General features: G+C 35.4%; 2 protein-coding genes across 5 annotated transcripts in view; both read right to left on the bottom strand.

The window, feature by feature from the left end:
* LOC110464540 (rho guanine nucleotide exchange factor 10-like) overlaps positions 1 to 10,694 on the bottom strand; it is a 69,911-nt gene extending 59,217 nt beyond the window's left edge. For all 3 annotated transcript variants that reach the window (XM_021519796.1, XM_021519798.1, XM_021519799.1), the window contains exons 1-2: positions 10,620 to 10,694; positions 7,880 to 7,972 (exon numbers count right to left, since the gene is read on the bottom strand). In XM_021519796.1, coding sequence (XP_021375471.1) covers positions 7,880 to 7,960 — 81 coding nt within the window. In that variant the 5' untranslated portion in view covers positions 7,961 to 7,972; positions 10,620 to 10,694. The remainder of the gene's footprint in view (positions 1 to 7,879; positions 7,973 to 10,619) is intronic.
* A 3,672-nt stretch (positions 10,695 to 14,366) lies between these two features.
* Positions 14,367 to 23,667, bottom strand: part of LOC110464544 (SPRY domain-containing SOCS box protein 1-like) — an 11,660-nt gene continuing 2,359 nt past the window's right edge. For both annotated transcript variants that reach the window (XM_021519803.1, XM_021519804.1), the window contains exons 2-3: positions 21,845 to 22,718; positions 14,367 to 21,457 (exon numbers count right to left, since the gene is read on the bottom strand). In XM_021519803.1, coding sequence (XP_021375478.1) covers positions 21,327 to 21,457; positions 21,845 to 22,550 — 837 coding nt within the window. In that variant the 5' untranslated portion in view covers positions 22,551 to 22,718 and the 3' untranslated portion in view covers positions 14,367 to 21,326. The remainder of the gene's footprint in view (positions 21,458 to 21,844; positions 22,719 to 23,667) is intronic.

The raw sequence follows: 23,667 nt of genomic DNA, 5'->3' as shown, positions 1-23,667 counted from the left end.
GTATTCCCACTGCAATTACCAGTGAGATAATATAGGGATACCAGTATTCCCACTGCAATTACCAGTGAGATAATATAGGGATACCAGTAATCCCACTACAATTACCATCGAGATAATATAGGGATACCCGTATTCCCACTCCAATTACCAGTGAGATAATATAGGGATACCAGTATTCCTATATTATCTCACTGGTAATTGGAGTGGGAATACTGGTATCACTATATTATCTCACTGGTAATTGCAGGGGGAATACTGGTATCCCTATATTATTTCACTGTTAATTGCAGTGGGAATACTGGTATCCTTATATTATCTCACTGGTAATTGTAGTGGGAATTCTGGTATCCCTATATTATCTCACTGGTTATTGCAGTGAGATAATATAGGGATACCCGGATTCCCACTGCAATTACCAGTGAGACAATATAGGGATACCAGTATTCCCACTGCAATAACCAGTGAGATAATAGAGGGATACCAGTATTCCCACTGCAATTAACAGTGAAATAATATAGGGATACCAGTATTCCCCCTGCAATTACAAGTGAGATAATATAGGGATACCAGTAATACCACTACAATTACCATCGAGATAATATAGGGATGCCCGTATTCCCACTCCAATTACCAGTGAGATAATAGAGGGATACCAGTATTCCCACTGCAAGTACAGTGAGATAATATAGGGATACCAGAATTCCCACTACAATTACCAGTGAGATAATATAAGGATATCAGTATTCCCACTACAAGGACCAGGGAGATAATATAGGGATACCAGTATTTCCACTACAATTACCATTGAGATAATATAGGGATACCAGTATTATCTCACTGGTACTTGTAGTGGGAATACTGGTAACCCTATATTATCTCACTGGTAATTGTAGTGGGAATTCTGGTATCCCTATATTATCTCACTGCAATTACCAGTGAGATAATATGGGGATACCAGTATTCCCACTGCAATTAACAGTGAAATAATATAGGGATACCAGTATTCCCACTGCAATTAACAGTGAGATAATATAGGCATACCAGTATTCCCACTACAAGTACCAGTGAAATCATATAGGGATACCAGTATTCCCACTACAATTACCAGTGAGATAATATAAGGATATCAGTATTCCCACTACAAGGACCAGGGAGATAATATAGGGATACCAGTATTATCTCACTGGTTATTGCAGTGGGAACACTGGTGTCCCTATATTATCTCACTTGTAATTGCAGTGGGAATACTGGTATCCCCATATTATCTCACTGGTAATTGCAGTGAGATAATATAGGGATACCCGTATTCCCACTCCAATTACCAGTGAGATAATATAGGTATACCAGTATTCCCACTGCAATTACAAGTGAGATAATATAGGGACACCAGTGTTCCCACTGCAATAACCAGTGAGATATTATAGGGATACCAGTATTCCCACTGCAATTAACAGTGAGATAATATAGGCATACCAGTATTCCCACTGCAATTACAAGTGAGATAATATAGGGATACCAGTAATCCCACTACAATTACCACCGAGATAATATAGGGATACCCGTATTCCCGCTGCAATTACCAGTGAGATAATATAGGGACACCCGTATTCCCACTGCAATTACCAGGGAGATAATATAGGGACACCAGTATTCCCACTACAATTATCAGTGAGATAATATAAGGATATCAGTATTCCCACTACAAGTCCCAGTGAGATAATATAGGGATACCAGTAATCCCACTACAATTACCATCGAGATAATATAGGGATAACCGTATTCCCACTCCAATTACCAGTGAGATAATATAGGGTTACCAGTATTCCCACTACAAGTACCAGTTAGATAATATAGGGATACCAGTATTCCAACTACAATTACCAGTGAGATAATATAAGGATACCAGTATTCCCACTGCAATTAACAGTGAGATAATATAGGCATACCAGTATTCCCACTACAAGTACCAGTTAGATAATATAGGGATACCAGTATTCCCCCTGCAATTACAAGTGAGATAATATAGGGATACCAGTAATACCACTACAATTACCATCGAGATAATATAGGGATGCCCGTATTCCCACTCCAATTACCAGTGAGATAATATAGGGTTACCAGTATTCCCACTACAAGTACCAGTGAAATCATATAGGGATACCAGTATTCCCACTCCAATTACCAGTGAGATAATAGAGGGATACCCGTATTCCCACTGCAATAACCAGTGAGATAATAGAGGGATACCAGTATTCCCACTGCAATTAACAGTGAGATAATACAGGGATACCAGTATTCCCACTACAAGTACCAGTTAGATAATATAGGGATACCAGTATTCCAACTACAATTACCAGTGAGATAATATAAGGATACCAGTATTCCCACTGCAATTAACAGTGAGATAATATAGGTATACCAGTATTCCCACTGCAATTACGAGTGAGATAATATAGGGACACCAGTATTCCCACTACAATTACCATTGAGATAATATAGGGATACCAGTATTACCACTGCAATTACCAGTGAGATAATATAGGTATACCAGTATTCCCACTGCAATTACAAGTGAGATAATATAGGGATACCAGTAATCCCACTACAATTACCATCGAGATAATATAGGGATGCCCGTATTCCCACTCCAATTACCAGCGAGATAATATAGGGATACCAGTATTACCACTGCAATTACCAGTGAGATAATATGGGGATACCAGTATTCCCACTGCAATTACGAGTGAGATAATATAGGGACACCAGTATTCCCACTACAATTACCAGTGAGATAATATAAGGATATCAGTATTCCCACTACAAGTACCAGTGAGATAATATAGGGATACCAGTATTATCTCACTGGTACTTGTAGTGGGAATACTGATATCCTTATATTATCTCACTGGTAATTGGAGTGGGAATACTGGTGTCCCTATATTATCTCACTGGTACTTGTAGTGGGAATACTGGTAACCCTATATTATCTCACTGGTAATAGCAGTGGGAATACTGGCATCCCTATATTATCTCAATGGTAATTGCAGTGGGAATACGGGTATCTCTATATTATCTCACTGGTAATAGCAGTGGGAATACTGGCATCCCTATATTATCTCACTGGGAATTGGAGTGGGAATACTGGTGTCCCTATAATATCTCACTGGTAATTGCAGTTGGCATACTGGTATCCCTATATTATATCACTGGTAATTGTAGGGGGAATACTGGTGTCCCTATAATATCTCACTGGTAATTGCAGTTGGAATACTGGTATCCCTATAATATCTCACTGGTAATTGCAGTTGGCATACTGGTATCCCTATATTATTTCACTGGTACTTGTAGTGGGAATACTGGTAACCCTATATTATCTCACTGGTACATGTAGTGGGAATACTGGTATCCCTATATTATATCACTGGTAATTGTAGGGGGAATACTGGTGTCCCTATATTATCTCCCTGGTCCTTGTAGTGGGAATACTGATAATATAAGGATATCAGTATTCCCACTACAAGTCCCAGTGAGATAATATAGGGATACCCGGATTCCCACTGCAATTACCAGTGAGACTAAAGCACTGACAGGTCAGTAAGGGCCCCGTCTTGTGGCAATATATCCCCCATAATCATCAAGAAGCAATCTGCCCATAAAGCTGAGCTTGACGTTTGACATTTGGACTTCAAAAAGAATCGCAAGTTCATTTTACATGTACTATGATGTGAGTCTTGTTTCCTTCCACCTCCATATTTGCTGGGCTAACAGAAATGTAAATACCGGTGCAATACTCATTTGTTAGCTTTGTTTTGTTTTATTTCACCTTATATACCTCCTCCATCAAGAGCCAGGGTCAAAGTCAGAGATCCACTATGTCTTTGACCATTGGACCCAAATGACCTTGACCATTAACCCAGTGACCCTGAAATTTGGTCAGTTGACTTATTCTTTAATTCCGACCAACTTTGCTTCTTGATATCATAACAAAATGTTCATCAGTGAACAATACAAAACTTGACCTTGACCCTTTGAACCCCGTAACCTGGACCTAATGTCAGTTGACTCTGTGTTAAGTTCTGAACAACATTGCTTCATAATGTCATAACAAAATGTTCATTTGGGATAAGGTACAAAATTTAACCTTCACAATTGACCAAGTGACCTTTACCATTTGGTCAATTAATTCCTTGTTTAATTCTGAGCAACATTGCTTCAAAGTGTCATAGCGAAATGTTCACCAGTGAAAAGATACAAAATTTAACCTTGATCTTTGACCCAATGACCTTGACCTTCAGTCAGTTGACTCCTTGTTTAATTCTGATCAACTTTGCTTCATCATGTCATAACAAAATGTTCATCAGTAAAAAGGTGCAAAATTTGACCTTGACCTTTGAATATAATGACCTTGACCTCGACTTTTTAACTCAGTTTGTCTCTTTGTTTAATTTCTAACTACTTTGCTTCATAATGTCATAGCGAAATGTTCACCTGTGAAAAGCTACAAAATTTGACCTTGACCCCTAACCCGATGACCTTGACCTTTGTTCAGTTGACTCCTTGTTTTATTCTGATCAACTTTGCTTCATCATATCATAACAAAATGTTCATCAGTGAAAAGATGCAAAATTTGACCTTGACCTTTGAATCTAATGACCTTAACCTTTGACCTCAACTTTTTACCTTAGTGTGTCTCTTTGTTTTATTCCGAATAACTTTGCTTCATAATGTCATAAAATGCTCATTATTGAAAAACTACAAAATTTGACCTTGACCCCTGTCCCGATGACCTTGACCTTTGAATATAATGACCTTGACCTTCAGTCAGTTGACTCCTTGTTTAATTCTGAGCATCATTGCTTCAAAGGGTCATACCAAAATGTTCACCAGTGAAAAGATACAAAATTTGACCTTGACCCCTGTCCCGATGCCCTTGACCTTTGGTCAGTTGATTCCTTGTTTAATTCTTATCAACTTTGCGCCATCATGTCATAACAAAATGTTCATCAGTGAAAAATACAAAACTTGACCTTGACCTTTGGATCTAATGACCTTAACCTTTGACCTCAACTTTTTACCTTAGTGTGTCTCTTTGCTTTATTCCGAATAACTTTGCTTCATAATGTCATAAAATGTTCATCAGTGAAAAGATGCAAAATCTGACCTTGACCTTTGGATCTAATGACCTTAACCTTTGACCTCAACTTTTTACCTTAGTGTGTCTCTTTGTTTTCTTCCGAATAACTTTGCTTCATAATGTCATAAAATGTTCATCAGTGAAAAGATACAAAATTTAACCTTGACCTTTGACCCAATGACCTTGACATTTGGGCTGCTTGACTCCTTGGTTAATTCTTATCAACTTTGCTCCATCATGTCATAACAAAATGTTCATCAGTGAAAAATACAAAACTTGACCTTGACCCTTGACCCTTGACCTTGACTTTTTACCTCAATGTGTATTTTTGTGAACTGACCATCTTGACCATGTTTGATGTACATCGGTCAATAAATACCAAAGTTATCAGCCAGGAACAAAATTTGTGGACGGAGGACAAAACCTCCATCAGCTATAGATTTAGAATATCTCTAAGCCGTCTAAAAGCAAATCTTCAGAAATTCAGTTCAGTTTCAAATGAAGAGTGTTTAAAACACATGGCTAAAATAATCAGCCCAAATCAATGGTACTGTCATGTATAGATCCCACTAGCTCTGAATACTGGGAAACATAGGTATGTAAAGAAATCACGCGTTACATGTTACACAACTCAACACACACAAAACACAAGGAAGTACAGACAACACAGGAATATTTCCTGTTATCATGTGTTTACCATTTCCAAAACATGACATTTACACATGTCTATGTAGTGGGTAATCATTATAGTAACTTTTCCAGGACAGTTTATCACCCTGAACCTTTTAAAATTAATCACCCAAACAATTGCATGATAAAAGAATTATGTATTCATTTAAATATGAATTTGTAGATATCATTGGTATGATATTATGAAACAGAAGACATTTGAAGTTTTACTTTTCATAAGTGTATATAAAATTGATAGCAACATCTAAAATACCTGACAAACAAGACAGTATCTCCATATAAAAATACCTAATTGTCCCATGTAAAAAAGGCATGGTAATATCAAATTCGTTATAAATAACAAACAATTTCTCTCTATGAAATTGTTTTATGTCAGATTTTACAAACTAAATAGAAATAAATTAGGCAGGGCTCAAAGATATACTTCACTCACCCCATTCTGAAAAAGTGGTCAAGTGTGAACTTTGACCCTCTAACCTCGACAGCTGACCATGGCCACCAAAGTCCTACCCTCTAACCTTGACAGCTGACCATGGCCACCAAAGTCCTATACAGGCATAGAATTTTTTATAACCATACTTAATGTTCTTCAAATAAACCACCTACCAATTGAGCTACCTGGTCGCTGGTCATCGAACCAGTCCAGATTCCCTACATTCCTCCTTCCTGATCTAAGTCTTCCCGAAGACATCACTATTTACAATGCAGGTTAGGGTATTTCCATGCCAACCATTCATCCAGTACTTGAAGCAAGGGTTGGTCACAGGCACCAAATGTAGTATTAGTGGAAAAATACGAAGCCAGATTGCAGTTTCAATCCCGGACCCACCAAAATATAGACGGATGCTCTACCAGTTGAGCTACCTGGTCACTTGTGAACAACCCAGTCCTGTTTCGCTACATATATATATATTCCCTCAACTAGGTTGGGAGAATATCAATGGAGGATAGATTTACCAGTATAATGATCTGTGAAGCTTAACAAAAAGTTCTTGCTACTTTATCATATAAAATCTGTATGTAGAAGAAAACGTTCAAACGTTCAAGTTAAATATTGTTGAAAATTATATAATTACTTCTCTGCAGTTCCATGTCTGAACTTTGATTCTTGATTGATCAGGACCACAGTGACATTTGAAAGTTTTCTTATGATATGTGAGCAACTACATTTTAGTATAGGAATGATGTGGACACAGTTGCATACCGGTAATAGTAATATTTAATGTAGCAGCTACATGTATATTGACACACTGTATGTATTTTAAAGAAATGAGATATGTTTAGTTTTATGTATGAACTTTGATGTATAACAGTGTCTCGTACATCTTAATGCTGCACATTTAAAATTATTGTATGCATGCATATTTTCTGTATTTTTTCTGTATTCAAATGTGGGACACTTTTACAATATATATCTTATCTATGATTTTAAATTAGGTCATTTCGAAAAAATGTATACATGTACAGTTGCGATTGAGTAGTTCGGTATGGTTGAGTGAACACATTAAATAAGTCTTTGCGCAATCATGCACAGGTCCCTTTATAAGTGTCAATAACTAACCAGTAACAATGTAACCTACTAGTCTTATCTAACAGTAGTTATACACACGTGAAGTTCATTAACTTATGCAGGTGTTTACATAGCATGTATTTTGTCACATGATAATCAGATGTTAAATGAAAGGCTTGTCAAAAATTGAAGATTTTTTTCATCTCCAAATTTAAAACAGCTGTATAAGTTACTTTTTATGGTAATTTGCTCCTGATTGTACAGTAATGTATAATTGTCAGTAGGTTTGTACGAGCTGTCAACTGTTGCAGTCAGATGGGCATTATTTAGTAGAGTAGGGCAAAACGTCCTACTTTTTAATGTTGAACTCTTCTACAAAGGAGGTGCATGTCTGAATAAGGTAGCAAATCTCCTTAAATAAAATATTAATGTATACCTCATGTTTATTAACAAACATAATATAGCATCTGGTATATCTATTCTCCATGATAAAAGTACTTTTGTAAGCAGTTAAAATCTGATTTCAGAACATCTGTTTATGTTACCTCATTTGGAACAGATGAATAAATAGCCTCTGAACCTCCTTGCTGCTCACCACCTGGTGGCCACACCTGGTTAGTTGCCATGGTTTAGTTTCTCTGTTAAAAAGAAAGAAAAAATGTGTTGAATTGCAAATGAAAGAATAACATAATAGGATTTTCCCTATAAATATAACTCTTCCTATATTTTTAAAAATCATCTGCAAAATAATGTTGGGTCACTTTAAAGCAGTACATGTACCTGCTCTACCTTTACAGCGCACTGCCATGTGGTCTTAGGTCTGCCACTTTTTGTTTGCTCTCAAGGGTTCAGTGATGGTCCTCCTTTGTGATGGAACCTGGTTCATGCCAAGTGAAATGACATCCACACTACAAGCATCCTCGAGTGACAATAATGTCGTCATGTCTTCTTGTTTACAAATTTCGTTGTCATTTTTGGAGATTTTTAAAATAATATCTCAGCCAGGAAATGCACAGGATTCTTCTCAAGGTTAATGTGTGGAGGGCTAAGAGTTTGGTCAGGTTTCCATGTCATAGGCCAGCACTCAGAGAGATAGATGATCGCTGACAGTGTAACTTCAGTACAGCTGTAGCAGCCATGGAATATGAGGGGAAATACTGCCTTACTGGCAAACTAGCTTTTCCAACGATGCAGTATAATTATGGGACTCGCTCAAACTTTAAGCAACATTAAAAGTGGTTTGATGGGTGCCTTTTCACCATTTCGAAAGCTTCATTTACTTTTCTGTGTTGTATTGGGATCATATCTATGCTTCATTTGTTGCAAAGATTTGTTATAAGGATTCGTTTTTACAGTACAGGCTGTTAGCACTGTGACCCCTAGTGAACCTTCAACCTAGGGATTTTCATTTTTGGAATAATTCATATTTGACTTCTTTGAAATTTGAACAAATCTAAAAAGGAACAAGAGGCCCAATGGGCCTGCATCGCTCACCTGGTATAAATCTCACACTTGTAACCAAAAAGTGATCTAAAATAAAGCTACAGGCAAAATATCAGTATTTATCATTAAAGTTCATTCAAAAGAGCCTGTTAATTTTTTTTAAACATTTCACGCCTGTGATTGAAAGTTGAACAAAGTCATTATGTTGAACAAATTTTATAGCCTTTAATCTCAGGATGCAACTTGCAAAGTATCAACATCCTGGGACCAATGGTTATTCAGAAGAGGTTGTTTAAAGATTTTAAACAAATTTGACCCGTGTGACCTTGAATATAAGTCAAAGTCATTCACTTTAACAAACATAGTAGTCCTTGATCCCAGCATGCTACTGACTAAATTTCGATATCCTGAGCCCTTTGGTTATTCAGAACAAGTTCTTTAAATATTTTGAACATATTTGCTCCTTGTGACCTTGAATGTGATTCAAGGTCATACAATTAAACAAACTTGGTAGCCCTTGATCCAAGTATGCTACTGACTAAATATCATCACCCTGGGCATTTTGGTTATTCAAAAAGTTGTTTAAAGTTTTTAACATATTTGACCCCTGTCACCTTGAATATAGTGGAAGGTAATTCATTTGAACAAAATTGATAGCCCTTTACCCCAGCATGCTCCTGGCCAAATATCATCACCTGGGGCATTTTGGTTATTGAGAAGAGGTTGTTTAAATTTTTTAACATATTTGACCCCTGTGACCTTGAAAGTGGGTCAAGGTCATTAATTTGAACAAACTTTGTAGCCCTTCATCCCAGCATGCTACTGGCCCAATATCGGTACCCTCAGCCTTTTGGTTATCGAGAAGAAGTTGTTTGAAGATTTTAACACATTTGACCCCTGGGACCTTGAAAGTTGGTCAAGGTCATTCATTCAAACAAATTTGGTAGCCCTTCATCCCAGCATACTACAGGCCCAATATCAGTTCTCTGGGCCTTTTAGTTACTGAGAAGAAGTCATTCGAAGATTTTAAGACATTTGACCCCGTGACCTTGGAAGTGGGTCAAGGTAATTCATTTGAACAAACTTGGTAGCCATTCATCCCAGCATGCTACTGGCCAAATATTATCAGCCTGGGTAACTTGGTTATTGAGAAGAAGTTGTTTAAAGTAAAAAAGTTGACGCCGGATGGACGTCGCACTTTGCCATAAGCTCACTTGGCCCTTTAGGCCAGGTGAGCTTAAAAGGTGGGAGTAAACATAGCAATGAATGCAAGACATATCTATATTGCTCAATTAGCAGATTGTACCTATAGAATGTCAATCATCATAATTATTTCATATTATGCTGGTGACCATTTGTACAGCTAGCTATATGCAATAAGGAACACATGTCTTATATTCAAGACACTACAAGTACAGCACCTTTAAAAGGAGTCACGGTGATTCATGAAAATGTGTATGCGAGCTACAGAACATATGAACAGCGTATGAACAGGGCCTAATAGTCGATACCTGTCGGTATACAATTATGTTTACATATTATATTTGATACGTCACTTCTCCGTGAAGCATGCGTGCATACCTGTCAATCTTTATACAGTATTTTTTTTTTTAAATACAGAGAATGTCCAAGAAATATGCAGCAAGGGATATATTACCGATAATTTACAGTTACACCTGTGCTACATGTCAAATTTGTCATGAGATTCGACAGGACTCGGGTGGAATATGGCCCGCGGGTGCGCGCAGAAGTACCGTTTTCTGGTGTGATACGTCCTATCACTGTATTATCTACAACAACAGCAAATAAACCTGCTAAACTAACCATTGAGAGTTTACTTACCAACCATTCGCGTCGCAGACCGTCTGTAAAATTAGCTCCATCTTGTAATATAGTTGACCCAATCTGACACGGAAGTAGCGACGAACGTCACGTGTAGTTTGTTGACGTTCTATCGCCGCGAGATAGTACAACGTTTTTGATTGGATGAGGGCTATAATAAAATCTAACAAAGCCGCGAAATTTGAACTCTCATCGAGTGTCTGCCAAGAGTATTTAGTACATATCCCTGTAATATGTAGGTTTCCGTCCAAATGCAGCATGCTGATCTTTTTATTAATAAAAGTACAAAGTTTGAGCATATTATCGGTTACCACCTGTATATGTGCACCTTAAATAAGGAGACACCTGTATGGATAATGCCCTACATAGAAGATTATAGATTGTATACAAGTCTATATCCAATTATTTATAGGCTTATCATATGTGTGCTTCTTAATATATATTGGTATACGGTAAACCTTCGGTCAGTTCGAACAAAATTAAATAAATATTGAAGAACCTGTTCGGATTATACAAAATTATGCTTCAGAAAATAAGCGTGAGTTCGAACTATCGGCAACAATTTCGGCAAAGTGCAAAAGAAGTCACAAACATATACCCGACATATTTTCTTCACCGGAGTAATATGCCTCTATATATCCAATGTAAGGTCGATACGTATCAACGACGGCCTGGCATAGAACAATGGCACATTTATAAATGGGTAAAATGATAGTATATTATTTAATTCAATGTTAATTGATCATTAAACTTTCTTCATTTCGTGATAATTATGATCGTTATTGCGAAGCAGAGGCCCTTGTGTAGGCCCCGAAACAGTACACGTTTCATTTGTGACACAAAAGTTAAGACTACCTAGCTTGTATCAGAGACCTAAATATTGAGTCTCTGCGTGGTTAGGTTTTATTTGAATCAGAAACTATTGTATATATTATTTCGTAATGAATGGTCCGTTNTACCTGGTGTGAGGGCACACGTTTACAGGTAATACCTTGATTGGCAATAATTAAGGGATGTCTGGTCGCAATAAAATAATCATAATGCTTAGTTAACACTGTATTTGACAACACACGGGCGATTTCTTAGCGTACAGCCATACAGCGTGACATCAGTTCGTACTGATCGCATGTTATTTATACATTGTCGGGGCCTAAGTTGCAATTGGCTGTCTCGTGCACGATGTATTTTTCAAACAATGTAAAAAAAATGAATCAACGCTAAAATCTGTGACATATATTTATGGTTTGTCTGTCACAGCTGTACTGCAATGCTCACACATACAACCCATTACCCTTATAGACGTGTCTGTTGATCAAAGCATTTTTCCGGGGCCGATCGCCGCTAGCTTTCAATGGAGATTGCCGAAAAAAATCTTACTTTACGTTTTCATTTGACAAGTTCGGACTATCCAAAATAGGGTCAATCAGAGTTTGAACTATCACTAGCTAGAAAATTATTGTTTTAATTGAAAAAAATACGTGTTCGAACTATCCGCCGATTCGAACTGACCGGAGGTTTACCGTATGTCAGTTTATTTTAGCATCAAACTGTTATGTTCCTAGCTGTTGTGAGGACCTTGAACCCCCTAAACTTAAACAAACAAAAGTGTTGATGTGGCTTTGTTAAAGTGTGCCGTTCAAGTAGACCGTAAACGCTATATGAATAGAACAGCCATCTTCCTTGTAGAGTTAGTGGTACCTAATGTTCATACTCACTCACTGAACAAGTGCCCCCTACTTACAATTGGCATCCTTTCGTTTATATGAACAAATTTCCCCTACAGGGGTGTTCTTTATTCCAAGGTGACTCTTATATAAAGGCATATCACAACATAACAATTGGTCAAAAAAATACCAATTATTTAACTTACTGGAATCTGTGCCCCTTGTGCAGCAGTTCTATTGTAAATACATAACTAATTATTGTGTATCTGCTACTAGCTTCAATGTTTCCCTCCTTAGAAAGTATTTAACAGTAAGCCTAGAATACAGCATTTTTGTGTGGGATTAAGAAATTTACCATTTTTGAATTTGAATTCAAAGTACTGTTATATATGTATATCTTTGTCATAGATATCAAGACGTGCTTGCCTTGAACAGTTACTAAACGACAGGGGATGATTCACTCTAAATAGACTAGCTATGACAGGGAAAGAGATTCATGCTGTAGATTATCACTGAATATATAAATCGTGATTTTTTCATCATATTTCTCTGTAAGGCATAACAAGAAACTCTACCTCTGTTAAATCGAATGAAAAAACAAGCAGGAGGCACATTAATTCTGGTCATTTTAAAATTTATTTGGCTAGAATTATTACAACCACTGCTTTACAATGAAAAAAATACATGAAGATGTTCCTGGCATTAAATCATGCACAAAAACGGCATGTATGAATCACCACACAATACATCATTCTCACACGAATAAATCAATATACAACTGATGGTCAAACTCAAGGTCATCACCAAGATCATCATTATCTAGGTCAGCAAGGTCATCAGTTAGGTTGGCAAGGTCATCAACAAGGTCAGAAATAATTATTTAATTAGAACAAATTAGGTATCATCAACCGTCACTTAGGTCATCACAATAACAGAACAAATAAATACTAGAGTAAGTTTTTGAAGCTAAATCATGGAAGATCATCACCAAGTTCTAGAAAGAGAGGTCAGAAAGGTGGAAGGTCATCAATTAATTAGGAAATTCATTAATAAGGTAAGACAGGACAGAAAGGTCATCATTTAATTCGGAAGATTGTTAATAAAAGTGACAAAGACTAAAATATCACTTTAAGTTTAAAATATCAAATTGAATTATAAAACTCATAAAGTGAATTAAGAGGGAAAAATGGCTAACTATATTTTTTTATATTACATATGTAAAGTGAAAAGTGCAGCAAGTTATTAAACAAATAGTTATCCGTGACAGATCATGGTGAGGACCCTGAGTGAGACCAGCAGTAGTACAATGTTAGCACCACACCCACCCCGTGTTGTCTGTCTGAACACACATCACCACACACACACAAAAGTACAGGTACCCTCAACAAATACATACCTCTGTTTCAATTTGCACCAGAATTCTTTATTAAGTTTTAAATGGTTAACGTATATACGAGATATCTTAAACAATACTGGATTTAATAATTTATGGACTTTCCAAATATCATGTACAATTAATAGACAATGCTTGAAAAATATCATTAAGCAGAGATTATGCGATCAATTCATTCAAAGTTGGTTTCATGATGTTGAAACCTCCTCGCGAGGGTAAGTTTACTCCTTATTCAAATTTCAGTTTAATATCGAACCATATCTTTTAAAGCTAAATCGTAATGAACGAAAAGTAATATGTAAATTTAGAACATCAAATATAAAATTTCCTATAGAAACAGGAAGATGGAATAGAGTCCCACGCGAGGAAAGGTTATGTCCCCTATGTAATAACTGTGTTGGGGACAAATACCACTACTTATACCAATGTACTAGTGTATCTGTTGTAGCTCTTAGACAACTTTATATACCAAATTATCATTATGTCAACCCAACTTATATCAAAATGAAAGGAATGTTCCCAATATGTAACACGGTACTCTTAACAAAAGTAAATAAATTTATACAAAGAGTAATGATGCTACTTAATATCTAAAATAATTTAGCTAAAAGAATTATTGAAATGGGTTGTTATTGTATGAATTGTATCATGTGTCATATTATGTGAGTACTATGTCCATCAATGTATACTATGTATTATGTGACCTCTTGTTACGCACGTATAGGTGTGGCGTGAGTTTAAAAATAAAACTTGAAAACTTGAAAAACTTGTTCAAACAGAACAAACGCATATCTCTGTTCAAGCGTAACAAACACATATCTCTGTTCAAACGGAACAAATATATATCTCTGTTCAAACGGAACAAACACATATCTCTGTTCAAACGGAACAAACACATATTTCTGTTCAAACTGAACAAATACCTATCTCTGTTCAAACCGAGCAAACACCTATCTCTGTTTAAACCGAACAAATATAATATCTCTGCTCAAATTGATAAAATATGCTGCTCTGTAAAACAGCTCAAATGCATACCCCAGTCAAAAGTGTACAGAATTTAATTACTAGCTCATAAATCTTACTTAACATGATTTGTTTCTTCAGAGTTTTAAGACAGGGCTTTTCATTCAGACTTGATGCCTGATTGTTCCCCATTGATGCTGAAACATCACATTCATAACATTTATTATTGATTAACAAGCATGATATGAAATTTGAACAAGGAACCTGTACTTGTCCCGACCTACACATTAAAACAGATATAACCCAAACATGTGTGTGGAGATATACAATTGTACACCAATAGCAAATATAGACAAACACTTTCTCATCTATCACACCTCTTCTCCCAATTAAAAGCATGAGACAAAAATTTCAGCATGAGATTAAAACAATGCAATTTACAGTTAAAAACAATTGTGTTCCATTAAGTTTGAAAATTAATACACATATCTTAGAAGTAGAAAAAAAAATCCTTATTGGTCCTGATAATTTTGGAGGGATATCAGCTAAAACAGTAGTGTTTTTAAAATGATCGCATGACTAATATCTAGGCCGCCTGGTCCCATAAAACCATTTTATGTCCATTTTGTTCATGTAAAAATTTGCAATAAAGAAATAACAGTGTCTTAGGTGTTAAAACTAACTGTTTTTGTAAAAGGAAAGTAATCTTAGCTTTTATTACTTAAACATCAACTTTAACATTTATAGACAGTTTTTCGTGCAAGTTTCAGAAGGGAAAGTACCCAGGCCACAAATGGCTACATAACGGGATGCCTTGTTTTATAGCCAACAAATATATGCAATGAATATCAATTAAATGTAAAATGTTGAAATGGAAATATTGAATAAATGTTATGCTTTACTTGCCTATAATATAGGGAAGTTATTTTTTATATTGCAAAGAATGACCTTCATGACAATGCTATCACAAGGACATTAATGACTTATAGATATGATCATTTTTTTTCACTTTGCTGTGTCCTTTACAGCCAGCTGTGACAAGATGTAGTGACCTCACTTGCACACGTACCACACATACAATTCTCCACACAATTACACATATATTTATATATAATTCCCATTTAAATGCAAGCTGACAACCTGAATGATTATGTACACTAGTGAAAATCTTCTCATTCCATATGATAATACTACAGGTACAAGCAACTGAACACAGGTAAAGCTGAGAGTGGGGGCTGATATTATACAACATGCCCAGACCACCAACAGTCCCACATGTGTACACATGAGATCGGAACCCAACACAAATAAAGTATCTTAATGGGGAGGGCGATCACTGGGTGGTAACCAAGGTTTTATTTAGAGAGGCTATCTTGTTTAAGGTGAACAGCCATAAATATTGCTGATGTGTACATATTGTAAGGAGGAAGGAATCAAACATATATAATATGATTATTATCTCATCAAATTTTCTTATATAAAGTTGAGCTTCAATCAATTTATTTCATGATTGATCAGATCAAGAGTTATGTGTTACTCCCTTTTTCTGCAGTGTTGATAAAGCTATTAGAAAATCCCCCAGCTTACGTTTTAAACAACAAGCAAAGGTTAAAACTAAAACCAGTGATATTCAGTGACATTTCCTCTGCAGCACTAATTCTGAAGTTTTGAAATTAAACACAGAATATTCAGTTATGCTGTGGTTTGGCTGCCAAGGTGAATAAAGGACTTCCCGTTTAGGCACTAAATAGCCCCACTTATCTATTTGTTTTGATATAGTAAAACTCAGTGAGTCTGGCACATACTTGATTAAAATTTACACACACTATGTAAAAGTAATCTGTTATTTGTTAAATAATATTCTGTAATAAACTACATACTATTGACACCACTTCAGGTTTGATTGGACATGACTAGTTGGGTAAAACAAAATCACTAAAACACAATACAAAAACAGACACTGAAGCGGTACTGATCAAAGGTTTTTACATGAGGAAAGACATAAAAAACATTTACTCAATAAATTATGGTTATGTATATCACATGTTGTCAAACACCTTAATTATAATTACAGGACGGCCAAAGTCCTTGACCGTTACAAAATTAAAATATGTCTACATATATTAATATCTAAAATCATATGTAAAAAGAAAACTTTAAAAATCCTCTTGACCTAACATTTCAATAAAAACAATTTTGTTGTTTGTCAAAACAGCACTTGCTTGTTTTTACCCTAAAGAACAAATGGCTTTAATCAAGGTCAATGTATCAATTATAGTGAAGTCCTTCACACACTGTTTAATATCAGACATAGCAAGGTGACATACATATATATTACAAAAATAAGCCACATACTGAAATCAGTGAGCATCAACTTAAGTGTGATTGGCGCCAGTGTCCCCTCAAAACTTGTCTTTGCCCCTCTTGGCATATTAAGATTTCCCGACACTGAATTTGCCGGGGAGCGTAACATGTTATTATACTTAGGTAAAAACTAAATCTCTATGAAGTAAGAAAGGTGAAAACAGCATGCATCGGTTATCAAAGATATGCTTCAGACTAGCATGACAATTTCTTTTTAGATATTGATGTAGGTTGAAAAATACTAGATAACAATGTTTCACATTATACATACATTGTAGGCGTACAAGCTTCAATAAGCAAAGGTGGAGATGAAAATTGTTTAAGGAAGAGCTTTAAAATTAATAGGCACTGATTTGCAAGAATCTTTACATAATTTCTTAAGATGACATAATGAAAAAGTGACAGAGCACATGTAATGCGATCATGATCAGCAGTTTACAACACAACCTTAACATTTCTATCACTACACCCTACCCTAGTTCACCCAATCTGGCCTGTTAATGTCTACTCCTCAAAGTATTTTTAAAGTATTTTTTTTACATGACGTATTTTTTATGTATAATACACTTTTAGTTTCACAAACAGCTGCAAGGTACTACAGATGTCTTTATTCCACATATACTTATTTTCGCGAATTCTATGACTACTACCCCTTATCTATGTTCAACTTAATAAATATGCAAGCGATGTTAAACTTTCAACCATTCCTTCGAAGGAATTATCACAAAAATAAATATCCTGTGATTGTAATTTACATTTATTAATATTAAATAAAGCTTTTTGCTAAAGATTTCCCATCATTCTTTAAAAGTATAATGTCAACAATCAAACTTCCACATATTGGCAAAGTATGAGACAAAGAAGTATGATACATCCGTGATCAACCATGTTCAAGTGTATAGCTAATTTGTGATAAGAAATTCACACTTATTTTACAGAATTAAACCATTACAAATGTAGTATAGGTCATAAAAAACAGACTTATAGAATCGACCCAGTACAACTGTACAGCCGACGGGTCAGAGAATTCAGTCATGTTAGAGAATCGACCAAGTACAATTGTACAGCTAACGGGTCAGAAAATTAGTCATTTACCGAATCAACCCAGTAATTGTGCAGCGCATGGGTCATGTAAATCAGTAATGGGCAACATTAAGTAATACACCAAAAGAAAAACATTTATTGAAAATTCACAGAAAAGTTTACAAGTTTGAAAGAGTCTATGGTATGTTTTATCACCATAAATTGACCGATACACTTCTGTGGTTAATTACTCACCAAACCAAGAACCTGGTTTCATTTGCCACAAATGGAAGAAATTTACAAAATATCATTGCAATGGTTAGCTTCTGAACTGCAGTTTTGTTTTCAAAATCAGCAAGACTGCTTTATAATGTTTTATTTCTTTAATTCTTCCGATTTTCTGAAACAATGTTCAGTATTTATAATATGTAGGTTACAGGAATGATTAATTTGCAAGATTGATTAATGCTTGAAAGTTACATCACTGAGAAATGCCTAAAAAATGTGCAAAATGTGGAACTTTTAGTATTGCATGTAGAATTTTACATCAAGCTCAGGCTAACTTCTGACAAAACAGATAATCTTAGGATAACATCACTTCAACATGAAATTCAAAATAATCAAGGCAGGTTAAAAAAGCTTATGTAACTTAAATATGAATTTAAATGGCCAATAATATTAAAGTACACTAAATATCTTATCATCAAAATCCCAGTAAATCTCCAGCCATTAGTGATCAGTCAACTGTGTGAAGGTGTGCCAGATAGTCACATGTTTAACAGATTTTTAAATCTATTTAAAAAGATCTATTTATTAACACAAACAAAACTTGTACCTACATTATATTATATATGAAATTTTTCGACAGTTTTTGAGATTCGCTCCAATAAGTGAGAAAAATGCAAACATTTATGAAGATTAACAGCAGAGCAAAAAGCGTTTAGATGATGTTTACACCGTGCTAGCTTCATAGTCACATTGACACATCCAAACAATCACCATGCCTAACATCTTCACTCAAACATTAACGTGACCATGATTACCAGGTATTCAATTCAAACATCACCATCACAATGACACAAACAACAAGCACAGAAATTAATCGTTTACATCATGTGACCTTGAACAATACCATCCACAATAAGGCCACTTGTTACCAGTGTCGAGGATGTAATAGTCCAAACTTAGCATAAAAACAGGTCACTAGCTGATGGGATGAGCTTGTTGAAATGATAGAATGCTTTCCTAGTTTATACCACTTAGCAAAATACCTCTAAATTAAAGATTCTGTTTGTTTTCGTTTATCAAATGGATGATAGGAACAGTATTACATTCTTATATTATAGAAGAATAAAATATTATTTTACGTATGTGAAATAAATAAATCAAAAAAGAAATCCTGAATGAACACAATTTTGAATAGCCTTAAGGCTTGCATTGAATACTGAGAACCAAGGTTGTATTAACCAGAATTTGAAGTTCGGTAAATAGGAACAAGCTTTAAGAAAAAACATATTGCAAATTAGAATGATTAGGAAATACAAGTGGTAGACACTGGGCTAATGTATGGAGATTGATAGCTCAAAACATTCATACACATTAGATGACTATGGACGGCAGATGACCCGACTCCACAGGAAATGCTCAGGACAGCAATCTGACCTGGTAGCTAGCTGGCCCAACCTTGCTTTGTTCTGTTACTGAAGTTTCAGATATAGACATTAGATTATGGCACAATATCTGCTAATCTGTCAAAATATTCGAGATATGTCTAACTGAGAAGAAATATGGCTAATAAACAAGCTGGAATCACCCCGAGGATTGACAGAGAATTTTTAGCTAACCTTTAACATACCGACATTTTATGTGTAACATTGACCGCAGCTAGTAAAATGTTGTTGTTAAATAGAATTTAAAAAATCTAACATGGAGCTAGGAATAATATGATGTTATTTGGTCTGATAACTACGTGTTTAAAATTATGTTTAAATATGTTCCAATTATTTACTACACAGGACAGTAAATTATCCGGGTTAAGAGTGGTGTATGAACTTATGAACAATTTGAGTTCCACTGAGTTCTGAGGTTTTACCGTGTTTTCATTCACTTTCCTGTGACCTGCATGTAGTGTATATATCAACCCAATATACAACAGTAATGGTCACCTTATTTAACAAACAATTACAAGCTTGAAAATTGCTTGACCCATATATTACTTATTTTCAACTTGTCTTCAATGAACTTTGAAGAAAATATTATAAATACAAATTAATGATGAATTATAGACATTTCACGATTTAAATTGTCTTTAAAAAAATCACACACCCTATAGATATGTACTACATACAAATGTACATGCAAACAATCGCATGGAAAAACTGGTTTTAAACTCAATCTTTTCATATCATGAATCACAAATAATACATTTATTCTAAAGTCATCCCAGTCACCTTGTCTCCCCTCCATAACACTGCCCAGTTCAAACATTCAAGCAACCTTTGCATTAAGTTATATAACTTAATTTCATCAATATTTAATTTCTGATTTTTTGTCTTTCTATGATTTAAAAGGAAATTTCATTTCCTAAAAACATTGCTGATTTATCTAAATAGCAAATCTTATAAATAGCAAATCTTTTATATGTAAAAGGTAAATTTAATGGCAATCAATGCTTGTATTAAAATTTTCACAATCAATAGCTGTTCAAGCTTTAAATCAAGACAGCATTAAGTCTTTATTATTGCAAAGCTATACTGACCTTATGTTTAAATTTAGTGAGATAGGCAAATTTAATATTCATGTGTAAGTACACTCATACATTGCAATTAAAATAACTGTTTCTGTGGGATTGTAATACCACAGCCAAAATGTCCCAAGATAGATAAATTTCCCTGTGCAATCCTAATATTTAGAGATTCTGTAAAATTGCGTTTTTTCCATTGTTCAAATATTGATGTGTAATTTTATATTTATTGTATAAACAAAAATTTACTTCTACCCCTTAAAGTTTTTGTAAGTCTTTCCTAGACATTTTGGCCCCATGAGTATAGAGCGATACATGCTACTTGAGATCCATATACAGGACATATGACGGTAACAGCCATTGCCAGTAAAGGATATTCTGGGGACTGTATCTAACAGTCAGCAAGAGAGAAGCCAGAGTGTTCCTGTCAAATGACAAGATTTGAGGGCAGCCTTTCTATATGACAAAGTTGAGGCGGTGATCCTGTCATGCTTTTCTGTACGGCTGTTCGGTGACACAACAAAGTTAAGAGAGGACAACTCTTATCACACTTCCTGCTATGACTGATAGAGCAGGTAATTCTTTATAGAATTTGGTAAAGGAAGCTTGTTAATTTCATGGAGTCTGCTTTTACCAAGGTTATGGCGTATGATGCGTCTACTTATGTCCATCAATGGTAATGGTTCGGCTGCAAGTAAAAAAATTAGATGTTATAAAGAGATTAAAGAATTATACAGACAAATGCTTATCACAGACACATACACACTAAAGCTCCTCCAGAAAAGATATACATTTCAACAATCTCCTTTTGACATAATTTTATACACAGAGTTTAACATCTTTTACTCAGCAATGCTATGATACATACCATGTGTAAAATTGTCACATTCACATAACTTACTTTTGCTCATGTACCAGCTTTTATATAAACAACTGACATGATCCTTTAAGTCGTTTCAATTTAAATGTAAACAGACCATCTGTATTTGGATATATATCTTAACAGATGTGTTTGACATTTTTGATATATAGATATACATGTATACGGCCAGGCATGGCTGAAGTAACTACTTACGATCCAGCCCTCCTATATACCGCATGGTGATCTCACAATGTCCCCACACAGCACTCACTATGGGATAAAGTTTCTTTCCTTTGAGGCCTCTAAATGCAACACCTAGGTATTGTCCATCTACAACAAAACTTAATGTACCCTCGTCCATATCCAGCACCACAAGGAAGCTGTCGGGCACGACAAAGTTCTCATCTGAGTTTAATAGACTAGGGTAAGTGACACCTGGGTTATTTTTCACATCATGGTAAAGTTTGTTACGGCCGAGGTCCCAGCCCCAGGATTCACAATTACTACCTACCAGGGACTGGTAACCTACACAATGTAAGGGTGCCTCACTCGTTCCTACTCCGACCACAGCATGTGTTCCCCGCTGGCGTGTGCTCCATACAATCTCCCACACATGCAGGCCGCGTGTGTACCCCACCTTACCTCGCACACAGTCTGTACTCTGTGCAACAGGGTGTCTGTGGAAAGTCAATTTGTCGTCATCCTTCACAAATATATTGAGTGAACGATCATCCGGATTCCATGAATGGTTAACTTGGACATCCTTAGATGTGGGTGGCATGTCCAGGAGCATGTCGAGTCGACTGGGCTTCTGAAAGTCTGGATTGTACACCATATCGCCTTTGTATAGTGCCTTGTAGGTAGTCTCTCTAGACGTAACTGTCTTTATCCCACCTGACACTTTCTGACCCATGTTCATTTCTTAGACAAACATCACATGCGGTGTGTTGAGAGACATTAATGTTTACAGACAGAAAATAATTAAATATATATTTATCTACAAATTAAAAAGGATTGCACTATTCCCTTGAGTGTGGTCACAACTTGGTTAAAACAGCTCTCAGCAGAGACCTGCAGATATCACAATCTGAAAAAGATAAGCAAAACTTAGTTTAACACAAATATGACATTATACATTAGACTTAAAGCTTCTGTTGTAAGATTTAGAAGGTTATGCGTGCAAGTCAGATTATCCTTAATTTCCTTAAAATTAATCATGTGATTGAATGTACCAGTAAATAAAAGTAATGTGTTGTTTATATTGTTGTGAAATGTCACCTTTTTAAATTTTATCAGGATGGAATAAAACAATTCTCTTAGTGTCTGACATCCAATTATGTTGTCCAAAACATCTGCTTTTAAAAAAATTTGATGGGGCAGAGATCACCACAGATCGGACAAATGATTATGGTTATATTATTCCATAGTATTTTTAATGATTATTCTATGGATATTCCAATGAATTATACAAACTTTAGATCTCATTTTACTCACAACACAACACAAGCTATTACAGGATTCAGTAAACAATGCTCTTATCTGTCAGTAGCAATTATGCTCTTATTATAAAACCAGTTCAGTCTATGTACAATTTAGTCCCTGTGTTGGAGTCATATTGCTTTGGTTTTATGACATATTGGAGAATGTGTATTAGGTTACAATATTAAAACTTTTTTGACATTTTCAATAAACAAATGAACATTATCATTTGGTCTCGATACAGAGAGGACCTTACATGAGTTCTCATTTCATATGATTTTTATGAACTACAAATGTACTTCTGAGATTTTCTATATATAAATTGAGCCTCTGCAAGCTTAGCTTAAAAAACAAGGTTACCGCGAGCGGTATATAATACGCCCGTCACACATTGAATGAGCAGTTGTTTGTATGATTGAAATATATGAAGTATTTGTGAGTAATTGATATTAAAAGAGAAATCATTCAACATAACTGGTAGATCAATGAGTGCAATACAACATCATGGAACGCATGCATCGCATTAATGAAACCAAGGGTAATAACTCCAGTAATTA

This window comes from Mizuhopecten yessoensis, unplaced genomic scaffold (assembly GCF_002113885.1).
Source record: "Mizuhopecten yessoensis strain PY_sf001 unplaced genomic scaffold, ASM211388v2 scaffold11009, whole genome shotgun sequence".
NCBI lineage: Eukaryota > Metazoa > Mollusca > Bivalvia > Pectinida > Pectinidae > Mizuhopecten > Mizuhopecten yessoensis.
Note: the sequence above shows the minus strand (reverse complement) of the source record. Positions and strands in the feature narration are given on the sequence as shown.